This window comes from Garra rufa, chromosome 15 (genome assembly GCF_049309525.1).
Source record: "Garra rufa chromosome 15, GarRuf1.0, whole genome shotgun sequence".
Taxonomy (NCBI): Eukaryota; Metazoa; Chordata; class Actinopteri; order Cypriniformes; family Cyprinidae; genus Garra; species Garra rufa.
The window spans coordinates 32,086,669-32,113,247 of record NC_133375.1 but is presented as its reverse complement, the minus strand read 5'-3'; the positions used below and the strand labels follow the sequence as shown (position 1 = coordinate 32,113,247).

The 26,579-nt window shown below is 36.5% G+C and overlaps 2 protein-coding genes across 5 annotated transcripts in view; both read left to right on the top strand.

Moving 5' to 3' along the window:
• The window catches only part of abl2 (c-abl oncogene 2, non-receptor tyrosine kinase), a 42,904-nt gene extending 37,132 nt beyond the window's left edge, over nt 1–5,772 (top strand). For both annotated transcript variants that reach the window (XM_073818692.1, XM_073818693.1), the window contains exon 11: nt 809–5,772. In XM_073818692.1, the coding sequence (XP_073674793.1) occupies nt 809–2,505 (1,697 nt within the window). In that variant the 3' untranslated portion in view covers nt 2,506–5,772. The remainder of the gene's footprint in view (nt 1–808) is intronic.
• Nucleotides 5,773–7,284: 1,512 nt separating this feature from the next.
• The window catches only part of fnbp1l (formin binding protein 1-like), a 56,472-nt gene continuing 37,177 nt past the window's right edge, over nt 7,285–26,579 (top strand). For all 3 annotated transcript variants that reach the window (XM_073819036.1, XM_073819035.1, XM_073819034.1), the window contains exon 1: nt 7,285–7,438. In XM_073819036.1, coding sequence (XP_073675137.1) covers nt 7,415–7,438 — 24 coding nt within the window. In that variant the 5' untranslated portion in view covers nt 7,285–7,414. The remainder of the gene's footprint in view (nt 7,439–26,579) is intronic.

The following is a 26,579-nucleotide window of genomic DNA, read 5'->3' as shown; positions in this document are numbered from 1 at the left end:
ACATTTATTTTTTTGTATTCATGTATCTATTTATTGCCCTCCCTTTGATTGTCTTGACAATCTTACTTTTAACCACATATCAAGTGATACTCTCTATATAATGCAAATATCTAGACATCCTGTTGCCACAGGACCTTTAAAAAATATATATACGGTTGTCATCGTTTGAAGTGGATCAGAAAAGTTCATTAAAGTCCTAGGACAAGAATGGGTATTGTTTTGCTTTAAGGACAACTTTGTTGAAAGGTTTTGATCCACTTCAAATGTTGACTAGTGTAATTTTACTACTTTATTTTTAAATATCTATCTGTCTCTTGGCCCACTCATAAAAACAATTTATCCCGTGAATGTAAGAGATAGCCCTGACTCAGCATCATGTCTTTTCATGTTTAAATTATAACAGCAAGCAGTAGCTCATTGGGCCACTACACAGTTTCTTGTATAAAAGCATATTTCAGGCTAGTTGGTACAAATTGCAATCAGGGTTAGCCGTAGAGCGGTAGTGCTAGTGACTAAATGTTGCATATTGCAGTGATTTCTAATACCACCCCACAGCCTTCATTTACACCAGACTTACTTTTAGAAGTTTATTTTTTGAGACACAAATATTAATAACAATGTAATAAATTAAATATTCTTTTTTTTTTATTACGTCACAATTTTGCGCACTGAACAATGATGTAAGCAAGTGTGACGCAGGCTTCAATATGAGAACGCTGAAGTGTTTAGTTTGCATCTCTACTGCTTCCGCTTATTTCGCTGTTTTTTTTTTTTTTGACCTTTGGTTTTGTTGTCTTGTTGTGTTCAGGTCTTGCAGCATCTCTTTTTGTGGGTGATGGACGTTCTAGCAGCTCTCCAGCCCTACCACGTAAACAGAGGGATAAGTCTCCATCAAGCCTGCTGGAGGACTCCCAGGACGCTACCTTCACCCGTGACCGCAAGGCTGGCTTCTTCAGTTCTTTCATGAAAAAGAAGTCCATGTCCTCCTCTTCTACTTCATCCTCACCTCAGCAGCAACAGAATCTCCCAATGCCTCCCAAGAGGAGCAGCTCATTCCGGGAGATGGAAACCCAACCCCATAAAAAGTATGAACCCACAGCTGGGTTTGCAGGCCCTCCTCCTCCTTTGCCCCAAACTGATGGGTTGAGTTTCTCTCCATCTCACGGAGAGGGGAACCACGTGCAGTCCCGCTGTTGCGGGGCCACATTTGGACAGAAGCCCTCAAGTTCGAACTCTGGAGGAACTTCTGGTCAAGTAGGAAGCAGCAGTAGTTGGGGAAGCCTTGCAGGCTTCTTCACCCCTCGCCTTATCAAAAAGACCCTGGGATTGCGGACTGGTAAGCCTTCTGGAATAGACGAAGGAAGTGGAACTAAGCCATTCCCTCGATCCAATTCGACTTCCTCTATGTCTGCCGGGTTGCCGGACTTAGAGCGCATGGCGTTGACTTTACCAAGAAACCGTAGCAAACCTCCATTAGAGCGTACAGCTTCCACCACCTCACAGCCAGAGAATGGAGCAGCACGACCTTCGGATGCAATCCTGCGGAAGCTTGATGAAGGTACAGCTCAGATACGAGATCGTCCCAAAGCTAAACTCTTGCCAAGAGGGGTCACAGGTGGTGTTAGGGCACCGGGTGTAGGGGGAGAGGCTGATTCAGACTCCAACACACGGGGAAAAGATGGCCAAGATGACAGGCAAGGCTGGTCTTCGCCATCAAAAACCTCTACTCTTGGTTCGGTCAATCTGCACAACCACAAAGTTCCAGTTCTGATTTCCCCGACACTAAAGCACAGCTCAGCTGATGCACACCTAGTCGGTGTGGACTCTCAGGGCAACCGCTTCAAACTGCTGCCCGACAGTGGCGATCGTGACCGACCGCGACTGGTGAAGCCCAAATGTGCACCTCCTCCACCCCCCATGCTGCGCTCCCTCCCACACACCTACAGTGCCGACGCAGCTGACGAAGCACTCAGTGGAAACATGGAGGTCAATGGAGATGGCGTCAAAAGGAGAGGAGCACGTCCATCGATACCACCACCACAAGTGCCTCCAGCCCCCATAGTTCCCTCTAGTAACAACATCACCCAAACTAAGATGGCCAACGGTGCTTCCAGTGGCGGACCTGGCCCTACATCCGCCAAACCTACTCTTAGACGGACTCGGCAGCAGACAGAACGGATCCCCCTGGAGAAAATCAGCAAGGAGGCTCTTTTGGAATGTGCTGATTGTTTGAGTAGTGCTCTTCAAGGCAACACAGAACTTTCCTCCAGCAGCCAGGTCCTGGATGTGGGACACCAACTTTTGGACTACTGCTCGGGGTATGTTGATTGCATCCCCCAGACACGTAATAAATTTGCCTTTCGTGAGGCAGTGGGGAAGCTGGAGTTGAGTCTACAGGAGCTGCGCGCTTCCTCTACAGGTGGGGGAGTGGGACCTGGGACCAGCCCGGCTCTTGACAACTTGCACACATGCATTAAAGAGATCAGCGATGTTGTGCAAAGGTAGCCACTGTGTCCAAAACTCCTCCTCCTCCTGTACCCCTCAAGACTTTTTTGCCCCAGAATCAATCTAGTTTTATTTAAATGTTGGGGGACAGAGAATATTCTCTAAGAAGTACCTCAGAAAATTACTACAAACACTCTCTCTAACTTTTTATTGTTTACAGGTGACTTTCTCCTTGAAATTGCCAGTTGGGAACAGAGTTCTTTGTATATAAGCTTTTTGTCACAACCAAAATACAGTTTTGATTTTGACAAATTAATACTTACAGTTTGTCTTGGTATGACAGAATTAGACAGGGGTTGCACAGGTTAAAGCGATAGTTTACACAAAAATGACAACTGTCAGTAATTACTCACCCTCATGTCGTTCCAAACCTGTAAGACCTTCGTCTTTGGAACACAAAAAATAAGGTATTTTTGATTAAATCCGAGAGCTCTGACTACCACGTTCAAGTTCCAGAAAGGTACCAAGAACATCGACAAAATAGCCGATGTGACAGTGGTTCAACTGTAATTTTATGAAGCTACGAGAATGCTTTTTGTTGCGCAGAAAAACTAAAATAACTTTATTCAACTAATCTTGTCTCCACGTCACCATAGTGGCATTTTGGAGAGTACGCACAAAAAGTATTCTCATAGGACTATTTTGTCGATGTTCTTGGTATCTTTAATGTGGTAGGACTCCTGCTGTCCATGTAGGGTCAGAAAGCTCTTGGATTTCTTCTCAAATATCTTAATTTGTTTTCCAAGGATGAACAAAGGTCTTACAGCTTTGGAATGACATGAAGGTGAGTAATTAATGACAGGATTTAAATTTTTGGGTGAACTATCGCTTTAAGGTGAGCCGAGTACACATGAACTGGTCCACATGCAGTTTGTTTTTAGATATCCATTCACTTTTTTCAATATTTTTAATAGTAACTGGATATTGCATCAGAATGTCAGTGCAAAATTAAAATTCTCAACATTTAAGATATGAATTGGTTTTGCCTGCAGTAGTAATGAATGTGGAGTGCAAACACAGCTTTATGCACATTTGTTCACACTAAAAGTGCTTCTGACTACATCCCATACTGTCATTCATTATTTGACCACATTTGTTAAACACTACAACACTACATTTGGTATATTTTTCTGTATTTTCATGCATTATTGTTGCTGTGGCGTAGTTGAAATGGTGTTGGGTCTGTCACCACATGGTTCATATTTGCCCTTTTATATCCGTGGCATTTCGATAATGCCCCCATCAGCCAGATGGCACAAATCTACAGTTCTCAACGCTCAAGAATTCTAAACATGTTTCTAGATTTTATCGATTTGCTATGGGGGACTTATTCGATGTGTGGAAAGTCTGAATTTATTTTACGACCATCACGGTGCCAACACAGAAGCAGCGACACTACAGATACAAGTATTGCCAAGTCTTTTAACACAAACTGCATTTTCTTTAGCACATTGATTTGTAACTTTATTTTGATTTCACTTTAGAATGTCGCCATTTGTAAACTTGAATTTTAAATTATTTTTGATTAAAAGCACAGGCGTTTTTATGATATTGTAGATATTATTTTATACCCACAAATAGGCGTGGAAGGTCATGCTCACTTGTGTCCTCGTGGTGAGATTTCGGTGTGAGGGTCTCCATCTGTGCATCTACATTATGAATGTATTCATTTGTTCAAAACAGGAATGTTTTTTTGTGTGTGCGTGTGCGTGTATATGTTTTCCATAGTCTCTCTTTATTAAAAAGAAACATTATTAAAAGAAACATTTTCTTCAGGACACAAACAGTTACAAATGTTTTCTCAGTCTGTATTCATAAAATGATAGATTTCTATTAGAATTTGCATAAATGAGATTTTTGTGGGTACCCTGCAATGTCATAATTATATTGATTTGTACCGATTACACTGGAGCACATTTTGTAAAGCATAAATGTTAATTGCCTTGCCTTAATTCACTATCTAGGGTATGTAATATGGAAATTTTGGAAGATTTTTTTTTTCTTTTGCCATACATCTCCATGACATTTCAGTTCCACCGCAACACATGTTGTTTGTTCAAAACCATTTTTTTTATACTCCAAATCATAGCATAATTTGCCTACACTAACTTGTTTTGCTTGTTTTTCTGATATTACATGGTGCCTTTTGTGAGAGATGTATCGTTTTGTGCACTGCAAGGTCATGTTAAAGATCTGTATGTAAATATGTTTTGCGCTAAATATTCATTATCAATTTTATGGTGGCAAATGGGATTTTTCAAGCCTTTATTATCATTCAAGCTGCCCTGTTCAGACATCTGGGTATATGTGAGGTGTCCAACTTGAATAGGAAAAAGTGCAATGATCTGTCCTTTACGAAGAAAAAGACAGTGCTTGAAGTCTGGTCTCCTTTTACTGAAAGAGCTCATGAGTTTGTTTTGCTTTGTCAGGAATACCTCTCTTGTAATCACGTTAACAAAGAAAAAATATTTTTCATGTGTGATTTTAGCAGTTTGTTCTTTCAAACACATGCAGGTCATCTATTCCATTTATTATTATGTCTGAAAATGTTTCATTACCAAACAACTGAGGGGGAAAAGAGTTTTGTATGTCAGTTTTACATGATTGTCAGGGAGCGTTTTGCCTTTTAAACCTTTTAGTAAACAGCTAAGTGTTTTTTTTTTCACCACAGTTTTTATTGTAATCAGTCCATTTTATTTTAGTAAACCTCCTCTGCAAGTTTGTGCATTCAATAATATTTTATTGTATTGTGTATAGAGGAACAATTCAGAGAAGAACCATCTTGTCCTATAGTTTATGCTTTATGGGCCACACAAGGTCTCTGAGGTGCAAACTACTCATTAGAATTCAGTCAGTTTAATTACCCGAGTTTTTTTCTTTTATATTTTTGTTTGTCACTTTTTATTTATTTTTGGTTTATTTATTGATGTACTTTTTATGTTGGATCCTGGAATCACTTTTTTTTTTTTTTTTTTTTTTTTTTGGAGACTGTCTTTTTGTAAGGTCAGATTTTAAGTGCTGAAGAAATTTATATACCAAAGGCCACCTCTCTAGTCCTTCAAGTGCAATGAGAATAAAACACTCTTAATTTTGAATATGTGAATTTAACAGGGATTAAAAAGGCAGAGGTTGACAGATTAACAGTATTTTTTTCTGTTTTGTAAAAAGTATATTTTGTGTGATTCTAATTTAAAGCTCACTTTTAATATTATATTACTGTGAAGTCCTTCCTCAGTGTTACACTTGATGTAAATAATGAATAAAGAAACTGTTGAAACATATTGGTTTTGGGAGTTTATTTTCTGGGTTTATTGTTATTATTTAATCTTTCAATTTTATCTATGTACACTACCACTCAAAAGTTTTTGAACAGTAAGGTTTTTTTCAAATGTTTTTTAAGTCTATTCTGCTTACCAAGCCTTCATTTATTTGATCTGAAGTACAGCAAAAAAAGCTACATTTTTAGCATAATTACTCCAGTTTTCAGTGTCACATGATCCTTCAGAATTTTATTATTATTATTGAGTGTTTTTTTTTTTCAGGATTCTTTAATGAATAGAACGATCCAAACAGCAGTATTTAGCTGAAATAAAAAGATCCTGTAACATTATACCATTCAAAAGCTTGGAATCAGTATAATTTTTATTTTTGGGAAAGAAATGATAGAAATTAATACTTTTATTTAGCCAGGATGCTTTAAATTGATCAAAAGTGATGATAAAGACATTTATAATACTACAAAAGATTTATATTTCAGATAATTGCTGTTCTTCTGAACTCTTCTAAAAAAATTCTACTCTGCTGTTTTCAACATATTAATAATAATAAATGTTTTTTGAGCAGTAAATCAGAATATTAATGATTTCTGAAGGATCATGTGACTGGAGTTAATGATGCTAAAATTCAGATTTAAAATTACATTTTAAAATATATTTACATTTTTTTTTTCTAAAAATGGAAAAATATTTCACATTTTACTGTTTTACAGGCTTGGTGAGCAGAAGAGACTTATTTGAAAAAAAATCAAAATCTTACTGTTCAAAAACTTTTGACAGGTGGTGTAAATTAATTAGATATATATTAATAAATCAGTGTACTGTGGTGTGACATGCTATACTTTATACATGAATGTTAACTGAAATATCTGTAAAACCTTGCCAAAATTATATTTCTCATTTTCATTGTTTTAACTAAAAAAATTAACTAAAACTGAAATAAAAATGAATAAAATTTATGTAGACAAGTATTTAAAATTACAAGAACTAATAAAAATGACAAAATATATTTAAACGCTTGCTTGAAATATATCTCAATAATACTAAAATAACAATTTTTTAAAAATGTAATATTTATACATGCAGATCATGTGACCACATATTAAGAGACTGTGACCTAAATTCTTGATTTTGAAGGAAAAAAGTTGATTATTTGTCAATTATTCAAACTTTAAATGAGCCACTGTACCAACATTGACTATTAAAAAGTAAAATTGTAGCTTCAGGACATCCAAAAATTAAGTTAATTTAACAATATGATTACATTTCTCAGTCTACAAATTTCTTAATACACTTATTTCTTATTATATATGCATTATATATTATAGTATTATAGTAATGTAAAAAATCTAAGTGGCAATGTGTTGTTTCTGTGCTCCAGCAGGTTGTGTAGTTATTCAATCTTTTCACTTACAAGCTTTGGCGAATAGGAGGCGCTATTGGACAAACGCATCCCTCCATTTCCCCGCGGCAGAGGCGCATTGTGTGTCGGAAATGGGAAAACCCTGAGCCGTGAGGTTGTCGCTGCTGGCTTCACCGGAGCATAGAGAGTTACACGACGGCAGAGAGAGGGAAGAACAAGCAACCCTGGAGTTTTAAGCGGAGGAGACGTTAGTTCTTGGAGTTTTTTCGCCATGAGCTGGGGAACGGATCTTTGGGTAAGCGCACTTTTCCCATTGCTTGTTCCTTGTGGCCTTTTGTTCACTAACAAACAACTCGGTTTTTGGCACGACTTCAGGAAAGGTGTCCTAGTCAGCCTGTCTGTGTATTCTCGCTCTGTCCTTTACACCTTTGCCGCCAGAAACATTGCCAGAGTTTGATACATTATAACATTTCGTTTTTAGAATGTACCAAGTTTTAATTGTGTCACGCGTGACGTTCCATTTGATTCCAGTGACATTCCAAATCAAACCTAATCTTAAGGTTTCACACCCAGTTTCGATGACTAAGAAGTGGGTAGAGGATCACCATTTATTAACTCGTTTTCCTAGCATACAACCGATGTAATATCTCATGTATGTATTCGGCTATTCATTTAGGACAAACAACAGTTTCTCCCAGCTGTATCCAGAATCTGTTTCCATTGTTGACAGAGACAATGAAGAAATGATGTCCTGTAAAAGAGTAACCTGAGATGAAATCTCCTTATGTGGATATTTGTTGGTTAGATTTTATTGCGCTTTTATCTACGGGTTCCATTGGCAACGCTTCTGCAGTTTGATCCCACATCTTTTATTGTCTGGGCTTCGAGTCTGCCATGTTCCATTGACAAAAACTCGCATTTTAAATGACAAAAATGCGTCGTTTCGGCATAAGATGAACTATTGAGAGACAATGAAGCCCGTCGAGTGTGTGTGGGTCTGTTACAGGGGTGTTGCCCTTCAGATTGGGCTACTGGACAAAAAGCAGAGGATGCATGAGGTATTTCTTGAAATATCCCATGCATCATTCTGTGCTTTTCAAGGTTTTTTGGTGTTTCCTGTGCTATTGCTACGCATGGAATTAATAATTTTGTGATTTGTCATCTAGATTAATAACTGTAGTTACATTTTTTAGTTGCTGAGTGAGTGTGTGTGGGAAAGTGAGTTTATGTTTTGGGATTCTTATGACAGTGTAACTTGGCTCGTAATGCTTTTGTAATTAGATTCTAAAAGGGGAAAGTTTGTTTTAAAATGTTTTATTGTTATTACTTTGAATATTCTCAGGGATCATGTTGGTAACATAGTAGCTGGTTTCTAACTGGTTCAAGCTGGTCATTAGCAGTAACCATCTTCCAAAAAACAGCTTGAACATCTTAAACTGTGATGACCAGCTGGTAGCTGATTTGTTGTTTCTCCAAGATGGTCTGTCTGCTTTGACCATCTAAAGACCAGCTAGAATACTGTGTTTCAGAACATTAACTAACATTTGTCACTTTTGTAAATCCAAAGACGTTGTCTTAAAAATAAAAAATACCAACTTTCACATGGGGCTGGATGTTTGGTGTTGTACATTCGATTCTGTATGTTTGGCTTGAATTGGCTGTCTTAATTTCCTGTACCATAAATCCCTTATTCTGTCAAATATGGCATATCATCCTCAGTGGCAGTGGTCTTTTTGAGAATTGTATTCATCTGTAATCCTGTGGCAAATCCCTTTTGTACATGGAACATGCTGAATAATCATGTTCGTCTGCTTGTCTCGTGGTGAATGTCTTTTTAGCCATAAAACGTGGAAGTATTTTCCATCCGTAGCCTTGGCGCTGATGAATGAAATGCCATTCTATCCCTTAAATGCTTGTGCACTTTTCATCATGGTTATCCTCAAATGCACTCTGCGTTAGATCCATTTGTGCTCTATTAAGAGTCATGTAAACTCTGTTAAGAAGTTTAATGCTGCTCATTATCTGTCAAGTGTTGATTTTGATTCCAAATTAATGGTGTAATGTCTTGGGTGTGATTGGTTTACACCTTTCAGAATTACCCAATAGTAACACATAACAAGAAAAACGCCTTATGCACAAAACAACTTGTTAGTTCTGAATATCCCGGAGGATATTAGCGTGACATTTTCTTGTCAGATCTGTTATTAGTGCAAAGCGGACTTGAGCTGTGAGGGATTGCGTGGACTTCAATCAAATCAAGAACAAAGAGCTTGATTTAAACTTCGTGCTCGGAGTACAGGAAGCTGACATTTAAACCCTCTGCTGCTATTAAAAAGCTTTTCTTGAGTTTGTTGCATCTCCTAACGTCATGTATGATGGTCTCAGAGGAGCCTGGTAATTTGTACACAGTAGTATGACCGTATGGAGTGTGTGGATGAAACTGTCAGTGTGTGCCGTGGAAAAAATTGCTTACAGGTCTTTGATGTGGTGATTTAGTCTTTTGTAGAGCAAACTGGTTAGACCTGTTACAGTGCTTGCGAGGCTTGGATAGTAATTGTTTAGTCCATGCGTTTTTGTGTGTTGTAGTGTTTTGGGTTTCAGAAGTGAATTGAATTGGTCAACGTCAGCCAGCAAGCGAGTAGACTTTCTTCTTCTTTGAACTCCAGACTGACTGTAGCCTCATTTTAATATATTTTAAAGTGTAATTTATACATTTTCATCAGACATTACGCAAGTCTTCAGTGTCACATGGTGCTTCAGAAATCATTCTAATATGATTGTGATGGCTTTTTATGATTCTTTGGTGAATGAAAAGCTTTAAAGAATAGCATTTATTTGAAATCGAAAGCTTTTGTAACATTATAAATATCTTTGCTGTCTCTTTTTTGTATAAATTTGATGCATCTGTGCTAAATAAAACAGAACAATTTCTTTTTCTTTTTCAAATTCTGACCTCAAACTTTTGAACAGCAGTTTATGTATAATACATTATAAATAGTTCACTCACCAATGCACGTATGCATTTTGAGATTATGAAATGGTCAGGTTTTTTCTCTAATGTCATTTACATGAACTTTAAACATTATTGGCTGTGAGTGTGAAGCACTTGTATGTTCTTTTACAGTTATCAAAAGTTACAGTTATTAAATTTGTTGGATATAAAGACTCCTGAGGGAATCTGCTGACAGAATTTGCTCTTTCTACTTGATCTAAGATCGTACACTCTTCTTGTAAACAGTCAAGTCAAGATTTGACTGAGAGGCTTGTTATACATCAGCTTAAAAAGCAACTCCTGTCTTCAACCCCTGCAGTGACCCAAGACAAAAGGCAGCTGTAGGAGGCTCCTGTCAAGATGGTTCAGTTAAAGGTTATCTGTAGGACTTGAAGGCTGCTTTCTTTTTTTGACAACCTGACTTTTTTTTTTCTCAAATAGCCACGAAACAAACACATTAGCTCTGTTAGCTGCAGCATTTGAACACTAAAATCAGGCAATTGCAAATTCAAAATTGACTCATTCAGGTTAGCTTTGTTTTATCTAACCTTAAAATAACCCCCAAACGAAAAAAAGAAAATGCCAGTATTTGCTCACCCGCATGTCATTCCAAATCTGTGTGCTGTTACGTTTGTAAGTTTTATTTAGTATCTATGCTGCTGCTCTTTTTCCATGACAGTTAATAAGTGACCATGGCTGTCAAGCATCAAAAGACACTATTTGCATTGGATCAGAAAATTTTGAAAACAATGTAATACAGACAAATGGAAAAGGTTAAACTTTACGTACTATTGATTATCGATTGTGCTCTACTGATTCCACAAATTACATCATAGGAGTTTGGAATGACTTGAGGGTCAGTAAATGACACAATTTTCATTTTCAACTTACTCATATGTGTAAGTTGAATACATCGTATGGGTCAAAATTATAAATTTTTCTTTATTGCCAAAAGTCATTAGGTTATTAAGTGAAGATCATGTTGCATGAGGATATTTTGGAAAAATTCTACTGTAAATATATCAAAGCTTATTTTCTGAATAATAATGTGCATTGCTAAGAACTTCATTTTGACAACTTTAAAGGTGATTTTCTCAATATATATATATTTTTTGCACCCTCAGATTCCAGATTTTTAAGTAGTTGTATCTCGACCAAATATTGTCCTATCCTAAAAAACGTACACTACTGGAAAGCTTATTTATTCAGCTTTCAGATGTATAAATCGTAATTTTAAAAAAAAGGACCCTTATGAGTGGGGATGCACCGATCCTTATCGGCCGATCACTTGCGCGTTTTGTCAGTAAAGCCGGTTCTGTAATCAGCGGTAAATGCCATCAGGTGCGTGATTTCACGTTGAGCCGTATATACTACACACAGCCGTTGTTCACTGACGAGCTGCGCACATTCACACTGATAATGAACATTGCTATGCGCAGCTCGTCGGTAAACAACGGCTGTGTGTAGTATATACAGCTCAACGTGAAATCACGCACCTGATGGCATTTACCGCTGATTACAGAACCGGCTTTACTGACAAAACGCGCAAGCATTATCGGCCGATTCGTATCGGTGCATCCCTACTTATGAGTGGTTTTGTGATCCAGGGTCACATATAAGAATTTGAGAAGTTCCAGTTTGTCATTGTGGACATAATTATATATGGACGTAATATATTTAAAGATATTTCTACAAACAGTCTGAGGATTTTTCTACCCCTATGGGATAAACAAAGTTTAATTAACTTAACATTAAATCCGTTGACCATTAGTAATCTCCTTCTTGACTATTTTCTTTTATTACTAAATGTTATGCAACTTTATTATAAGTATTGCATAGGTGTTTTTCAAAGTGGTTTACTGATGTTTTTCTTCAGTGATACTATTCAGAGCTTCACAGTTGAGGTGTCCAGATTGCTGGGAGCTGGTAATCTGGGATACCTGGAGATCAGTCAGGTGAGACTCTGCTAGGTCATTATGACCGTGTGCCAAGACTGCTGTCGCTGCCAATATGCCAGAGGAGCAATAGACGTAAAAACACGCTCCGAACGTAGTCGTGGGAAAGAGTAGGTCAGGAAACAATTTGCTTAAACCTTTGACCCTGACATTTAGTATGTCATTCCACTGCTTTCCGAAGTTTATTGGCATGTGCAAGTAATGCTTCGTTTACATACTACATGTCTGTGGTGAGAGAACCAGTTTGTGCTCTTGCTGTCTCTGACCCAGTTTAAACAGAATGAATGCTGATCTAGTATTGATAACTTTCTGTTTTTCTGCCTTTCATAGTGTGGTTCTAAAATGTTTTGCATGTCATTCATGTGCTGCACATTTGATAATTACTCCTGGCCCCTTTTTTCCAACTGTGTTTTTAGGGTTTTATCCCGTTTTATGTTCTGTTCTTTCGGCTTTGATCAGAACAAACCTCTTAAAATCATTTCACAGTATCCTACATAAACACAAGCTTTCATGTTGCAGATTGAATATCCACACAAATGGATCTTTGTAGTATGTAAAGCTTGCTCTTGGCTCTCTCTTTAGCTCCTGGTGCTTTCTGAAAGACCAACAGCTGGGTGCAAATGCCCGTCCATATCATGCAACAAAGATTAATTTAGTTTTGAACTCAATGTTATCGTAACCAAGGGTGCGTAGCTTATTTTTCTGCAGGAATCGACTAATTGGAACATCAAACCTTGGACTACAACCAATTTTTTTCCCACACAGCCAATATTTATGGAGCACGACTTACACAAACAAGTTTTGTGCTCCTTGGCCCGGAACCGGAGTTTGAAAAAACGGCGGAACGTCCTGTGATCTTCTGTACCAAACCCCTACATGATGGCGGTTCAAAAATAGCTGTACTCTAAAGCCGTCCTTTGTCCTCTGCCATAGTTTTGGTGGCCTCATCAAAAGCAATTAGCCCAGGTTGAAATCTGTGGTGCCACTAGGTTTACTGTTTTGGGTAAACAGGGCAACTTTTGGTCCCAGATCATGAATCAATGTGCCTGAATCATGAAGCACTATTATTTCTTCATTTCATAAGACTAACTGGACATAGGGATCATTTTGGCATGGGAGTTTTTAACAGTCACTTGTCACATGATGTCTGAGCCATTAATGGCAAATATACATAATACGTAGGGGATTTTATTTTATTTTTTTTTAGGAAAATAGGTCATTTAGTCAGTGTATGCTTTCATGTTTCCAAGATTTTTGTGCAAAAGAACATCTGTAAAATGTTTGAAATTAAAAACCTGTACTTTAAATTAGAGTAAGCAAGCATTCAACACTTATCCTGTACTGCTGCAGGCAGCTAATGAGATTCTCTTGCCTTCATACACAGTTTTCAAAGGATATTTATTAATTCTAGGAGCTACTTGGGAAAAGGTGTCACAAATCCAGCCCAAATCCATCACATTACAGCTCTGTTACGTAACCTGAAGAATGAAGAGGCACTTCAGAACAAACCACCTCACAGGATGCCACCTCTGCACATACTTTTTTAATAATTCATAAACTGAAGACCTAAGCATTTGGAATTAATTGTTTGCAGCTCTTGAATGTAAAACGAATTCCGTTTTTGCACAGGCAAGCTCGATGGGAATTGGCTCGAAACTGTATTGAGGGTAACGGAGTTCATTGTTCACAGACAGCTTCTTTCACATTTACAGGGCCCCTTAGTCCCCTGACAAATCACACGGGCCTGTTTACAGAAAGAGAGAGAGAAAACACAGGCAACCAGACTGGTCGTTTCGTCGTCTCCCACCTTTTGTTGGATGACATGCGTTGCGTTTTTTATGGCCTGTGGAAATTATTCTGGAGCCGTGAGACTTGTTTGGAATGGTCAGAATGCATTGGAAGTGTACATTTATTCACTTAGATTGGGACGGTTGGGACAGCTTTACAGTTTTTTCACATGGGACGCTATAGTGTATCAAAACAGCTTGAGATTGTTTCTTGCTTCTAATGAGTGAATTGTGGATTTGCATAGGAGAGAACGGTTTCCAGGGTAATCCGATACAATTTATGCGTCTCCCAGCACAGTACCCTAAGTCGGCTCTGTGTTGAAATACACAGCTCAAGTGTCTTTTGTTTTTAATCTAGTTATGCAAGTCAGGTAGCAACTCATTAATCTGTGAGCCTTAACCTGACTGAAAATCTTGGCTCCATGTGTTAAGCTTGGATTAAACTCGCACACTATTAAACAGCCTGGACGAACGTGGTGTGATGGAAGCGCTTGCCGTCTTAAAGTTAATCATTAAAACGAGGTGTGTGAGCAACTCTGATAGTTAAAGGCATGTTCTGATAGATTAAAAGTAAGCAAGAGGACTTGCTGTGAGCTTAAGGACAACATGTACAGTTGAAGTCAAAAGTTTACATACACCTTGCAGGATCTGCAAAATGCTAATTATTTGACCAAAATAAAATGGATGATACAAAATGCATGTTATTTTTTGTTTATTACTGACCTGAATAAGATAGTTCACATAAAAGACGCTTACATATAGTTCAAAAGTTAACATACACGTGATTCTTAATACTGTGTTGTTGCCTGAATGGTCCATAGCTGTGTTTTTTTTGTTTAGTGATAGTTTTTCATGAGTCCCTTGTTTGTCCTGAACAGTTAAAATGCCTGCTGTTAGGGCTGGGCCGATAAACGATATCATATCGAATCGCGATAAAATTTATGTTAATAACGATGATAGGCTCTAGACATTTTTTGCTCGATATGGATTAATCTAAGAGCCAATCACACAGTAGAAATATGCGACAACAGCCAATCAGCGTACAGCGTGCGTGTGTACGTCAAAGTACAAAGTTCATTTCCTACCGCACTTTGCGAAGCAAACTTAACACCAGGACGACAAAAAAAAGAGAGAGGAAGCAGCGACGAAAGTGAAACTAACTTCGAGTTATTATCCAAAGATGTTGAAATTGTCGACAAAAAAGGTAGCACGAATTCCGTTATATAAGTGGTTTGGCTACCTGAAAAGTGACTCTTAGCTCAGCTGAGAGTTTGGCGCGATTGTTAAAACTGAAACCGAAAGCAAAAAACGCACGCGCATTCAAAAGCAATTTTAATCCCCCCAATGCACGCAAGTTAGGCTACATGACATATCTAGGCTGTTATTTGTATGTAGGCTATGATAGGTTGTGTATGTCTATAGCTCTGTATCATGCTTGAAATATTCGTCTCTATTTGCACTTTGAATATTTAGAGAGTAGCCTACTTTGATTATGGCTGAATTATCTGCACTTAATACGATTAAGAAATAACCGTGTCGTAATTTTTTGTTATTTATACTGTAGATTGTTTCAAAATACAGTGGTTGCCTCTAATTTAAATAGCTCAACCTATAATAGAGAAAATAAACAATTGTGTTAATAATAATAATAATAAATAAATAAATAAATAATTGTGTTACAAATTATGTTTTTACAATAATTTTATTTTTACATTTTGTACATTTACTCTCATTTACCATACTCTGTCACAACTTTTATTTTTTTAATTTATTTTAGTAAGTTGTTTTAATTTTTAAGGCCAAATCTGTTTTTGTTAATAAACTATACTTTAAATGTAATTTAATGAACCCTTTCATTTTTGTGGCTTTAGTCATTGTTGGGATACTATTTTAAAGCTGGCAACATCAACAGCTTATATCGAAATATATATCGTTATCGTTCAATATGGGGAAAAAAATATCGAGATTACATTTTTGCCATATCGCCCAGCCCTACCTGCTGTTCTTCAGAAAAGTCCTTCTGGTCCCACAGATTTTTCTTTTTTTTTTTCATTTGTGTATTTGAACCCTTTTCGACAATGACTGTATGATTTTGAGATCCATCTTTTCACACCGAGGAACTCATGCAACTATTACATAAGGTTCAAATGCTTCCTGATGCTTCAGAAGGACAAATACTATGCATTAGGAGCCGGGGGTGTAAACTTTTGAACGGAATGAGGATGTGTTCATTTTTCCATTTAGTATTGCCCTTCAGAAGCTACAGAGGAAACTTGTTAAATTTACCCTGATCTTCAAATTCTAATTCACTTAATGCATCGTTCCTTCTGAAGCATCAGTGAGCGTTTTAACCTTCTTTAATGATTGCATATGAGTCCTTCAGTTGTCCTCAGCATAATCTGGGCTTCCGAGCTGTCAGTTTATTCAAACATTGACTTGATATATTACTCCAAGCCTCCTGAAGAATTGCCCAAAGATGATTTACACTGCTGATATCGTCCAAAACCACACTTTGCCAGGGGTTGTTACCAAACTTTTGGAGGGCAGTGTATGTAAACTTTTGACTTCAACTGTATACCTTAGGATTCCTGGGTCAAATGTGACGTCATATATGCATAATAGGTTTGGGTACTTGCTATTCATGGTTATATAGCATTCTGTGACACAATCATTCATGACATATGAAAAGACCCGAGTGAAGCAAAGGTTTACTATTAGGATGCATTTATGTCCCAATTTTGGCACATATATTGTTTAGGGTTGCATCGATCCGATACTCTGGATCGGTATCGACGCCGATCCAAGCTTTTTGAATGGATCGGATATCGGTGATGTGTGACCGATCCAAATTTGATACCGTTACCAGAGTTTGATTAAATAAATAGCATGAAATAATAGTCTACTGTAAAAACTATAATAATTCATACAAGAACACAATTATTTTAAAACATTGCCTTAAAAATAAAATACATTTAAAATATGTTGCACTGCTTGTGTACATTCTTTATTTTTGAAGGTAAAATACCCCCACTGATATCGGCCTGGTATCGGTATCGGCCGATACTTAGAATTTTTGGTATCGTATCGGAACGGTTTTGAAAAAAAGGTATCGTTGCATCCCTAATATTGTTTGTAGAGCAGGGATCATCAAATCTGGACCTCGAGATCCATTTTCCTGCAGAGTTTAGCTCTTACCCTAATCAAACACACCTGAGCATGCTAATCAAGGTCTTCAGGATCATTAGAGAATAACAGGTAGGTGAGTGTGATCAGGGTTGGAGCTAAACTCTGCAGCGCATTGGACCTCCAGGGTAAGATTTGGGGAACCCTGTTGTAGAGAAACCAGTCCCAGGAGTTTATTGTATGATTATATGTACAGTTTATTTAATATTGAAAAGTAAAGTCAATATACTATACTTAAAGTGTTGTGCTGTTAGCTAACGCCAGTCTCCTGTGAACTTCACATAAGCAGTATGATTTTTGTAACGCATGACGTTAGCTAAAATATTTGATAAACAAATGTATGCGGCTTGAAATTTGTAGGACTTTGTCAGTGCCCATCGAGAGTGACATTTCAATTCTGTGGAAAGATGCTAAAAAAATCCAGAGTTATGCAAATCTGCTTATTTCAGTTAGGATCCCTAGAGGATGCAGGCAGTAGACCGTAGAGAGCGAGGCCTCTCCCTAGGTGTTGGAATAAAGCCATTGTATTAAGCCTGAGGGGTGTATGTTTGCATTTTAGCTGTGGTAGGTGTGCTTTTATCTGTGTATTCAGGTTCATTTTCGTACAGGAAGACAGACAGACGTTTGGGGGATGGGGGGTCTTAAATCTAAGGCTCGCACATGATAACATTCATGCTCTTTGTGAAATGTCTTTGTCTCCTAGACCCTCCAGAAGTTTCTAAATCATAATGTTGCTCTCAAACATGGCTGCTAATGATTTCCAAATGATCTCCCCTGCGACACTGCAGCCCTGCGCTGTAACTGAGAAATGAACCCCACTATTTTTACATTGACTCGCATCATTACGTTTCATTGAAATACTACAGCTGTACGTGTGTAGCCTAATTGCTTTTTTACTTCTGGAATTAAATATTTCCTGATAACCTGATAACGATAGGATCTTTTTGTGCAAGGCTGAATGTTTTCCATACTCCAGTTTTCATTGACACACAGTCTTTCAGAAATCATTCTAATATGCTGATTTATTGTTAATGTTGGGAAACAGTTGTGCTTTTTAATATTTTAAACTAATAATCTTTGAACCTGTGATACTTTTTCAGGATTCTTTGAATAAGAGGTTAAGAAATCTTTTCTAACAGTATAAGTCTTTACTATCCATTTTGTATTAATTTAACAAATTAATTTCTTTCAAACATAGAAAGTACATTTTCTGACCCCAAATTTGGTAGTGTATATTGTTACAAAATATTTCTATCTTAAGAAAATGCTGTTATTTTGAATGTTTAATTTATCAAAGAATCCTGAAAGGTTCCAAAAAAAAAAAAAAGCAGCACAACTGTTTCCAACATTGATAATAAATCAGCACATTAGAATGATTTCCGAAGGATCATGTGACACTAAAGACTGGAGTAATGATGCTGAAAATTAAGCTTTGCATCACTGGAATAAATTCTGTCTTAAAGTATATACAAATAGAAAACCAATATTATAAATTGCAATAATATTTCACAATATTACAGTTCTTTTCTGTATCTTTAATCAAATAAATGCAACCTTGATGAGCAGAAAAGACTTCTTTAAAAAAACATGGAAGATCTTACTGCATCAACTTTTGAACAGCAGTGTATATATTGGATAATGTTTTTTTTTTTTTATCTGATTCAACTGGATCCTGTTTCAAGGAGGGTATCATTAAAGAATACCATTCAGAAGCTCAGTTTGTTATGTATCTGTAATCGATGTATATGTTAATGTTTTTTTTTTGTCATTTTACTTGAGGAAGAAAATAAAATTATGTTGCAACTTTATTATGAACCATGTATGTATGTGTTCATCTATTTTACTTGTTTTATATAATTTTCTTTATAAATTTATTTTAGAAATGTTGCAATCACACATATCAGATGTAGGTATTTTAGAGAGATGTGAAATAAATATTTATGTAAATAGTTTTTTTTTTTCGTATTTTTAGCTGAAATCATTTTTTTTAAATCAGTTTCCCTTGATTTTAAGAATTTAAACAAGCTTTAATGCCCAGTTTTGCACAGTTTTTAATGAATTGTTGTTTTTTTCAACATATTAGAATCACGCTGGTGGTATTGTTAATAATCTTGTAATTTGGCGGCCAAAAAGGTTTTTTTCCAGTCATTTCTTTATTCACCCCACAGTTTTGCTTATTATGTTTGGACAGGGTAAAATGAGTCGGGCAGGATGCCTGAATATCCCGGAGCGCTCTTGCTTTGCTAGCAGCACGCTAGTGCTAAAGCAACCTGCAGCTGATACTGTTCAAAACAGTTTGAGATTTGTGTAGAACACAGGAATGCATGACATGCTGAAACATGACTGCAGAAAAACATATCCTTTTGAAAACTTCTCTGCAATGCACGTACAGTAAATCGGACAGGTGCTAACACTATGTTTGAAAGTGAATGGGTAAATGTTGTTCTCTCTTTTGTCCCTCAGATCCATTACAAAGAGCTAACAAAGGGCAAAACCAAGTCCTGTTTCGGACATCAGTGGGCGCTTGGCGGTTTAACACTTTTTTTTATGACAAACCCGAACCTCCATGTGAAGCCCCTCACAGTCTGGTGCATCCATTCTGCTGGCTTCAACCTGGTGATTGTGGTCAGACTGTGCGGTGTTGGTGGTGTTATGTGGCCTGCTATATCCTGTTCCTCTACAGGAGAATTTACTCGGGCATATTCAGGGAAACCCCTATTCAAATACTGTTGCCATATGAGTTTACTTATGGTTAAGGATAAAATTAGTGCTGGATGTGGTGGTGGTAAGAGTTGGTTGGCTTGGATTGGCTGCTGAAGTTGTTAAAGATGATGCAAGCAATTTTTCAACTTGTAAGTAGTTGCGTTCTAGCTTAATATGCACTAAGTCAACTATTCGTACATTGACTTCCCGGAGGGGTGTAAACACTGTGATGATTTCCAAACATTGTTCTATTTGTTTGAACCATCCAACATTTACATTTATGCATTAGGCAGACTTATTCTGAGCTGTCATAACCAATGTTGTGAGTTTCTGACTTTTTATCCGAACAATGGAAGATGGGGGTGACCAGGATATGTTAACATTGCAGAAATGTCACACGTCACCTTTAAATGTAGATAAAGTGATAATAGTTTTCTTAATAATGGAATTTCACCAGAAAAGGTCTTCCATGTTGTCCATTATGTGTCCTTATTCTTCTTGTCTCCAATGAAGGAAGGAAGCCATTCCTTGCCTCACCCAGCATGCTGGAGGTTTAATTGATTGCGGATGTTTGACGCTTTTTTTTTCTTTCTTGGTGCTCACGGAAGAGGATCTGTAACAGCAGCCTTTAGAATTAAGTTAAGCTGTTATGAGTTGGCTGCTGTGTGTGGCGGTTATAACATACCATGGCTGACACATCTCTGTGGGATGGAGAGTGTTGAAGTGGCGTCTCCAAACACACTTCTTTAGCACATCCTGTGATGTGCATTCAGCTCCAAACCACATGCAAACTTTGGAACTATGAAAAGTTGCGGTCATAGAATGTGTTGAAAGCTTGTCTGAGGAATTCCATATTTCAGAAATTTAAATGATCAAAACATTAATGGACATGTATTTGATTGCTATTTCTACTACTCCTGAATACTCCCCTGCCATTGGTCAGAAAAACAAGTTGTTTCACCCCAATCTCATGCAGTTGGTTGAGCCTATGTTGCTATTCTGCTCTGATTGGGATGTTCAGCAAAAGCTTTTAAACTTCTTTGAGCTTACAGTGAGCTTGCTTTTTTTTTTAAATAAAAAAATAAATTTTCAGGGATGCTTTAAATTGATTACAAATGAGATTAAAGACATTTGTAATGTTAGAAAAGATTTTGTTTTCAAAAGAAATCTTTTGAACTTTTAAAATAATTCTGGGGAAAAGTATTAAGTAATAGCTTTTGATAATAGTAAGAAATGTTTCTTGAGCACCAAACAGCTAGGGCCCTATGAAATCTGTTTTATTTTTCTTCTCCCAAATTCATTTTCCCCCCATATTATTATTTTAATAATTTAATTCGATTTATGTAATCTGAATGCGGAATAAATAAGCTTTCCATTGATGTATAGTTTGTTAGGATAGGACAATATTTGGCCGAGATACTATCTGAAATCTGAGGGTGCAAAAAAAAAAAAAATCTAAATATTGAGAAATATAGCTTTATAGTTGTCTAAATTAAGTTCTTAGCAATGCATATTATTAATTAAAAAATGTTTAGATATTTACGGTAGAAAATGTACAAAATATCTTCATGGAACATGATCTTTATCATTATGATTATCCTAATGATTTTTGGCATAAAAGAAAAATCGATACAAATATACCTGTACTACTTAAGACTGGTTTTGTGGTCCAGGGTCACAAAAAGCCTGTCTAGTCAAGTGAAATCATAAAACTATCATAAAACTAAAACTTATTTTTTGTTTGTTTATTTGTTTTCCGTTCATTTGTTCCTGGATTCTATTTTAATGGCTTCAGTACATTTTAATGATCAAAATCATGTCTAATTTATAATGTACCAGAATTTATTTACCAGAAAAATAAAATGGAAAATAAATTCTGGTAAATTATTTTTCTGGTAAACATTCCTTAAAAAAATGGTTTAATAATTAAATAATTTAAAGTAATTATTATTATATTAAGTAATATATTTTTGTCACAATTTCTTCAAGTTAAACTGAAATTTTATTTTGACAGGTTGCTGTGAAGACCTTAAAGTTTCTGTTTGTATATAATATGACAATAGTTTTTTCTCAAAAGAAGTGGTAAAATGCTCATGAAGTGATTTTTGTGTGTGTGTGTTTACTTATATATTGAGGCAGCGGAGGCTAAAAACATTGCGAACGTTATGTGCGCTTCAGTATGTGTGTATTAAACAAAACCGTGCATCTGCACCATTCCTTCACACAGACATGAGATAGATGCAGGATTCCTATTTAACTAGGGTTTTTTTTTGCGGCTTAATATTCACAGACACTAGTCCATATCGTGTTTTGAATTAGATGTACTTACTGACCTAGTTTTGGTTTCAGTGTACTGACCTACTTTTGATTTATTTATGAAAAATGTTGCCTATTCCGTTACATTCTGCGTTATATAGTAAATTCCATTTTTAGGACTGGATTCCATGATTCTGAAAATCACTGAAATCATTGGGTCCTAAACAACATATAAGAATGATTTGTGAAGGACCTAAAAGCTTTGCCATCACAGGAATAAAATGGTTTAAAAATGTATTAAAATATATTTTAAATAGCAAAATATTATATTAAACAATATTTCATAATATAACATTTTATCCTTAATGTCAGTGTTAGTGTTATTGCACAATAGATCACGTTGTCTCAGCTGGCTTATCACAGTTAGCATAGAATCATACATTGTCTATGTTTTTTCTCTCGAGCTATTTAGCTGTAGAGACATGATTGTGCTGTTGTTCAGTGCTCAGTGGGCAGTTTTGTAGCAAGACAGAAAATGAAGTGTCCCTCGGTGCAAAGGATAATCAGTGTCAGAACATGCTGTAATGGTCTTAAAAGTTTGTGTCAGCCTTAAGTCACAAGGCAGTGAACCAACTCCCTTTTTACACACACACACACACACACACACACACACACACACACACACACACACACACACACACACACACACACACACACACACACACACACACACACACACACACACACACACACACACACACACACAGTCTCCTTCAGACTGGCATGCCTTTAAAGTCCTTTAATCTTGAACACCAGACCTTAACAAAGTTTCTCCTCAGGGTACAGAGGGATGTGACCATGTTAGAAAGGTTGTAGGTGGTTTTGGGTACATTTTAGCAAGTCTTCAGAAGCGGCGAGATGAAAGAGACCGTCTGTGACGTGAGGCGCTGACAGCTACGGGAAGAGTGTGAATCTAATGTGTAGAGAAATATTAGATATGACAGGCATACCTAGAAAATGAGTTGCTGTAGTAGACTGTGTGTTTCCTCTAGGATTTTCGTCTTTCTTCACTTCCCTCACCGCAGCATGATGACGTCCTAATGTTCTGCATTCTATGTCAGGTGCTTACAGACACGTCTGGCTGAAATTATGGCTCGGACAAACGTGTACTACATGAAGTTTTGTTAGGACTGATTCATAGCAATTTCCTTTGGGAAACGGACCAAAAAAACCATGTGGCTCTGAAGCACTTCTGACACACAGAGAGTGCAAATTATATTACCTTGTGTGGAGTCCCTTTGACTCATTGCGGAAAAATATATGCGTGACTTTTAATAAACTACCTTTTATCTACTGCTTGGTGACTATGATAAGATTAAACATTGAATGTAGAGGTTACAACAAACATGTCATTCTGATATGTGATTTATTTGTGTGAAAGTGATTGCTTAATTGCTAATTCACTTAGTGGCCTGAGAGTGATTAATTTAAAGCAAATGTAAAATCTGTTGTTGCAATACTAATTGACTGTGCTAGTGCAGGATCAGAAGTCTCTGTGTTTCTTTGTGTGCTTCTGCAAGTAGTTGTGTAAAGCACCAGGCAAGTTTCCAATACTTGAAAGGGTTTTTGAATGGACTGCAGATTTAATCTACATTAAGGAGAGCTTCTAAATTTTGATATCACTGAAACTCACATCATGGCAATCTTGCCTTCCACCATAGCTCAAAATCATGTTTTACATTATATTTTGGGCACTTTTTGTCTTGTCTTTGTGTTCTTTTTCGTATCATGTTCTTATTCGTATTCAAAAAGCATGTTCGAGATTTTTTTTATCACGAAGAGCAGAAAAGATGGATAACTTGTGTTGATATAATGAATACCACACAAAGTTAAATAATGACAATTTTTATTTTTGAGTGAACTATTGCTTTACATATGTGAAGGATGCAGGTTCTTCTCAGACAGGTTCTTCTTTAGAAAATTGAGCCTTGTTTGTTTTGGTGTTCTTGCCTGTTTTCCTTTTTTTTGGTGGGGGTGGATACTTAGTAATTAGTGCACAAATCTCCTGTTGTTATTACCCAGTCCCCTCCTGTACCCTGCATGTGTTGCTAAGGCTATTGTTTGTTATGTAACCTTATAATTCACTGCCCAGTGCTGAGGACCTAATCACAGATCAGTTTTCTTGCAAATCTCAAATCTCTGATCCTAGATTTGTAATAAACTGTAGCTAAGAATTTGGCGTTTACATTTTTTAGATTTCTCAGGGCACCGTTTACAAGAACTAGACATGTGCCAGTATTTCTGTGATACAAACACAGTACGTTAGCACAATGTTGTTATCATGGATGGTTAAAAAAAAGATAATAATAATTCGGTATAACATTATGTGAGTGTGTTTTGATTTTTAGAATGCGCATTAGCTTTTTTCCATCAGTCAGTTATTGGTTGAAAATGTTCCAAATCTGTGAAGATGTTTTGAGATTGTTCTTTATAGTTGTTTTTCACACTTTAACCTCTTTAAAGCAGTGTTCATTTTGACAGGCATTTTTGATTTATTCTTGTTCTTTTTCTTGAGACGAAAATGCTTAAAGGGGCAGCCGTGGCCTAATGGTTAGAGAGTCGGACTTGTAAGTTGTAACCCAAAGGTTGCAGATGAAAAGAACGATTGGATAGGGATACGATTGGATCCCCTAAAGGGATTTCCTAATTCCTAAAGGTTAATAATTTAAAAAACTTAATAATTAGTTAAACGGAACTTTATTACATTAATTTAACACCATATACAACAGCCTACTTGCTGCACAGTCTGCAACTTTTGTTAGGGCACCTTATTTTGCGACATATTGATATTTAACAAATCTTTTTCTTTCTCTCCCTGACCTTGTCTTTCTGCTTGAGCAGCACTAGTTGAAGCCTGAAAATATTGTAAACAATAACATAACTAATTACACTGGTCGGACTAAGCTCTGTTTCAGACTGATACCTCTGGTTCAGGATTCAGTTTTCACCCACCTGTTTACATTCACTTAAGCCATAACTGACTCTATTTACGTGAGGTACTCAACACAATAGACATTTGGACTACTGTGTGTGTATTTGAGCACTGAGGACTGATCGTGCGCTGTATGAAAACTGAAGAAGTGGAGCATGCGCGAGCATCAGTCGATTAAATGAATCCCACCTAACATTTAAAATATACTTTTATATTGCAATTTCACGTTCAATCTTCAAAATTAATCAAATTAACAATATCAAAACATTATAATTTTAATATTTGATGTCTCTAGGAAATTGTTCTTTTATTCCCTAATATTTAGTGATTGACTATAGCCATTCAACATTACAGTATAATTGAGAGCTATTAATTTGAACATTTATTAGACTTTAAAAAATAACCTCTAATTTAAGTGCACTTAAAAAAATCTTCACATAAACTCATTATTTACCTGTGCCCTTCAGCAAGTGGGAAATATACAGAAATTGAATAAAGTTATCTTTAACACTAAATGTAGATGAATCCTTAAAGATACGCAGTGTTTCCCCTACCATTATCTTAGGGGGGCGCCCCGCCCCCCCAACGGCACCCCCCGCCCCCCTTGAATGTCAAGTTCATTTTATTTTTGATATAGCGTCAGATCACAATAGAAGTCATTAAGGTTATCTTTCCTATAGAACAGGGCTATACATTGTTCTTTTATTAAACAAACTAAATTGCCTTGTGTTATTTATCTTATTTACACGAAGGCATGTCATTTCTGTCTTTACATGATCGCGTGTTTACAATGTCTCATCTGCGAAAACACAGACGGGATCGCGGACTCCATTCATAAAAACCGAATCTACTATAGCGCGAAATGCCACGTAAATTCGTCGATTTTTGGATTAATAAATCAAAAGTTGGTCTGTTACTTCATTCAAATCGCGATATGGACTAGTGTCTGTGAAAACTGAAATGCAAAAAGACCGTTTCAATATGAATCCTGCATGCTCCGTTTGCCTCTGTATGTATGAATGGTGGAGACGCGCTTTTACTACACGCATATACTGAAGCACACGTGACGCTCCCGCTAATTTTGGGCATTTGCATCTCGCATGAACAGATAAACTCAATATCCAAAGCTGCTGTGAGTGTCACTTTTACCGTTTCATTTGAGAAAACTAGCATCATAACATGCTGTACACACACAGAAACTTCAAGGCAACCTGTCAAAATAAAAGTAACATGTAACAGAACATTAGTCTTGTATTACTTTTGTACAGTATAATGTAGTTGTTTATATATTCCTATTTAAATAATTGACATGAAACAATATATATGATAAAAATAAATATAACAAGATTAACCACTTAATTGTAGAAAAAATACTACAATTATTATTTAAATGTTAAATTATTATTATTTATTGATTTTAACAGTAAACCTCTGTTTGTTTGCCAAAAATTAAAAGGGTTTATTTTTCATTTGATTAAAAATAAATAAATGTTTATACTTTTAATTTGATTATGAGAAAAAATAATACACACAAGAATTAAAAAAAAAAAAAAAAAGCAAAAGTTGGT